Consider the following 4205-nt stretch of genomic DNA (forward strand, 5'->3'; position numbering starts at 1 on the left):
AAAAACAGATAAATAAAATACATAAAATAGATTTGTCTATGAAAATAATGGTTTTCGGATCATAATGGAATCTTTTTTTTTTTCGGATTATGTTTCACCCTGCAAAAAGTAATAAAAATGTCAGTATAACTACAAAATGCAATGTTCTTGTTACTATTTTACATTGAATACCAGTCTAATTAAATTAACTGCTACTTTTTAAACTAACTGGCTGTTGGTGTTTTGTTGCTGTCATGTGGTCATGGTGGTGTTCGTCGTTATGACCGTGATCATGGTGAGCCTTTTCTTTATGATGATTGTGCTCATGGTTGTCATGTTCATGGTTGTAGTTGTGTTTTTGATGGTCTTATTCATGTTCATAATCGTGTTCATGGTAGTCCTGGTCATGTTGGTGATCATCAAGGTGATCATGGTAGTGTTGGCCATGCTCCTCATGGTGCTGGGTGTGATCATGCTGGTGGTGGTGATTGTGGTGCTGATGGTGTTCATCTTTGATGTTGTGTTGGTCATAGTGGTCATGATCATCATGGTGATGGTCATAGTCATCATGGTGGTGGGTGTGATCATGCTGGTGTTGGTGATCTTGGTGGTCATGGTCATCATGGTTGTGGTCATAGTCGTCATGGTGGTGGGTGTGGTCATGGTCATCATGGTGGTGGTCATGGTGTGCATCTTTGTAGTTTTGTTGGTCTGGGTGGTCATGTTTGTGGTTGTGGTGGTCATGGTGGTCATGGTTGTGTTGGTGTTGCTCATTGTAGTTGTGGTGGTGGCCACTGTAATGGTGTTGTTTGTGATGGTGGTCATGGTGAGACATGTGGCAGTAATGTCCATGGCAGTTTTGGTCATGAATGTGGTCATGGTCATAGTCGTGGTGATGGTGGTTGTGAGAGTGATCATAATGCTTATGCTGCTTATTGCTGTTGTGCTGGTGTTTATGGTAATTTCGGTGGTGGTGGCAGTGGTGGCCAAGACTACCATAAAATGAGTTCCAAATATTGTGGTAAAATGAATTAATTTGATTTGTGACATGGCAATTGTTATTTGTACAGTTGGAAGGATGTGCAATGTATTCTGTCACACTCTGGTCACCTGTAAAAAAAATAGAAAAGTTGTTCAACACATTCAGTTACAAACAGTTCACAGGTAAGTTATCTGTTGGCGTGTTGAACATTAGTTCAAAGAAAAGTATGTTAGCAAGTTGCAATCCATTCTCACTCCCGAGTCGTCACATATTGACGCTTTTCCAAAGTTCCCTCTGCGTCCGATTTTGACGCATCGGGTACTCCCATTGCGTCTTTTTTGACGAGATGGGGCGGAGTCTGTTGTTATAATTTCTGAAAGTGTAGAAAATGCACAAAAACTACCGTCCAAAAGCCAAAAAATACCTTCATTCACTTTAGACATCCTGTCCCTGACCCTAGTACCTAAAATTAACCATTTTTAGAAAATGTAGGAAATTCACGTCAACTACGTGTTCCAAAGCCTAAAATTACCTAATTTTCGCTGTAGACATCCTATCCCTGACCCCAGTACCTAAACTTAACTATTTATCCTGATCCCTCATGTTAACCTCAGATCCCCGACCCAAAGACCCCTGGTGGCGCAACCCGGAAAAGCCGCGGGCGGCAAAGACTGACGCGAGGGGTTCACCCGACTCGTCAAAATAAGACACAGAGGGAACTTTGGAAAAGCGTCAATATGTTGACGAGTCGGGAGTGAGAATGTGTTACAAGTCGTGTACTGTGTGTAGAGACTTACTTGGATTGTAATAATCATAGATGATGACTGTGGATGGCTTCAGTTGCAGTACCACATCCTGAAGAACCAGTTGTAACTTGTGGTACACAGGTATGTCTTTATGTAACTGAACAAAACAAATCTCATATTAACAAATGGTAATAATCTCAAAAAGCATCATAATTCTGAGTTTATCTCACCTCCCATAAGTATAAAATAACATGACCATCCTTATATTCAACATTTTTCACCAGCACACCACTTTTGAGCTGCAAGGAGAAGATATTCAGCATAAAAATAATCTTACACTTAGACAATTTTATGCAACATTTCCATTTAGATCAGACACTATTAACTCACATCCCACAAAGATTCTGGAACAGGACAAAATCCAGAAGGTAATGCAATATCAAGGATCACCATGTTTGTACAGCTACTGTCTCCTTGGTATCTTTAATGACACAATAAAAACATGCTGTTACTTGCTTGTTCTAAGCACAGTCTATCTTCGAATAGATTTTGCGGTAATCAGGGCTGCCAACCTTTGAGTTTAGGTTTAAATGTTAGGTCACTGAGATGTATAAAAGTTATTTTGAACGCAATCCCTGACCCCTTTCCAAAAAAATATTTTATTCTATATATTCTATTCTAAAACACAATAGGAGTAGAGACTGGTATGCTTACTGTAAGAGGACCAGTTTTGATTAACACAACAGATAACATTGATAACAGTTAAAGTTTGTATGTAGTTTGAACAAAATGCAGTGTTTCCCCTAGGAAATTGGTCTTGGGGTGGTGGTGGGAGGGCTACTTGTTTTATAAAATCATAAATTTACATGACTCACCTACAATTATGGTAATAAATTTACACATACATGAATATTTAATTGCCTAACTACATCCTAGTTAAGGACTCCTCATGATAATTATCAATAAAATGATTATTGATAATAAGTGATCAGAACTGTGTGCAGCAGATGATATGAGTCCAGAGTTCTCAGTTTGAAACCTTCTGGAGCTCTTCTGTGTGACTCTAGGTGTGACAGAGTGTGGATGGTTGATTGTCTCTTTTGTGTCCCTGATGGAGACTGGAGACCTGTCCAGGTGTCTCTGGTGAACTGGAGACCTGTCCAGGTGTCTGGTGAACTGGAGACCTGTCCATGTGTGTCTGGTGAACTGGAGACCTGTCCATGTGTCTCTGGTGAACTGGAGACCTGTCCAGGTGTCTCTGGTGAACTGGAGACCTGTCCAGGTGTCTCTGGTGAACTGGAGACCTGTCCAGGTGTCCCCTGCCTTCACCCAAAGGCAGCGAGGACAGGTTCCAGCCCCACCCTGACCCTGATTAGGAACAAGGAGGACAGGAGGAGGATTTTTCTTTATAGCAGGAAACAGACATTTAATTATAAAACAGGATTTATTTCATGTTAATCTGAATCAGTTTAGTGTTGTTTGTAAATATATTTGACAGTTTTGTAGGAATGAACASGTTTGTAATGTTTGTTCAAAATAAACCTGCTTCTTATGACTTCTGTAACATGTTTTAAATAAAATATTATCAGTAAAAACCTCAAATCATGTCCTTTCTAATAATTATTAGAACTAGAAGAACTGTAACTTTGCAGAGTTTCTCCCAGGATTTTTTTAACCATGGTGGTGACCTTTCATGTGGGGGGTTTGACAAAATCTGGTTGTCCTCAAAACATTTTGGTTGTTCAAAAGATATCTCAATAAAAACATAATTTAATAAGTAGGTTATTGTTCTGACCCCTTATGATGACTAAAAACTTTGGATCTGACATTCCCTCGCCCGGACGCGGGTCACCGGGGCCCCCCTCTGGAGCCAGGCCTGGAGGTGGGGMACVATGGCGAGCGCCTGGTGGCCRGGCTTTCACCCAYGGAGCCCGGCCGGGCTCAGCCCGAAGAGGAGACGTGGGTCCCCCTTCCAACGGGCTCACCACCTGTGGGAGGGGCCAAAGGGGTCGGGTGCAATGTGTAATGAGCGGCGGCCAAAGGAGGGGACCCGGGCGGTCTGACCCTCAGCTGCAGAAGCTGGCTCTTGGGACGTGGAACATCACCTCTCTGGTGGGGAAGGAACCGGAGCTAGTGTGCAAGACTGAGAGGTTGCGGGTAGAAATAGTCGGCCTCACCTCGACGCATGGCTCTGGTTCTGGAACCAGTCTCCTTGAGAGGGGCTGGAAGTACTTCTACTCTGGAGTTGCCTGCGGTGAGAGGCGCCGGGCAGGAGTGGGCATACTAGTTGCCCCCCATCTTGGCGCCTGTACGTTGAGGTTTACCCCGGTTAACGAGAGGGTAGCCTCCCTCCGCCTACTGGTGGGGGGATGGGTTCTGACTGTTGTCCGTGCCTACGGGCCGAACAACAGTTCAGATTACCCACACTTCTTGGAGTCCTTAGAGGGTGTCCTGGAGGGTGCCCCTCCTGGGGACTCCCTTGTTCTGCTGGGAGACTT

At 43.3% G+C, this 4205-nt stretch overlaps 1 protein-coding gene across 1 annotated transcript in view; it reads right to left on the reverse strand.

Annotated features, from left to right (window-relative positions):
• Positions 1-361: 361 nt before the first annotated feature.
• LOC106530961 (alpha-2-macroglobulin-like protein 1) overlaps positions 362-4205 on the reverse strand; it is a gene marked incomplete at both ends in the record, with an annotated part of 39678 nt that continues 35834 nt past the window's right edge. The window contains 4 exon segments of the mRNA XM_014026698.1: positions 362-1089; positions 1759-1864; positions 1938-2006; positions 2098-2188. Coding sequence (XP_013882152.1) covers positions 362-1089; positions 1759-1864; positions 1938-2006; positions 2098-2188 — 994 coding nt within the window.

This window comes from Austrofundulus limnaeus, unplaced genomic scaffold, assembly GCF_001266775.1.
Source record: "Austrofundulus limnaeus strain Quisiro unplaced genomic scaffold, Austrofundulus_limnaeus-1.0 Scaffold582, whole genome shotgun sequence".
NCBI classification, from domain to species: Eukaryota; Metazoa; Chordata; class Actinopteri; order Cyprinodontiformes; family Rivulidae; genus Austrofundulus; species Austrofundulus limnaeus.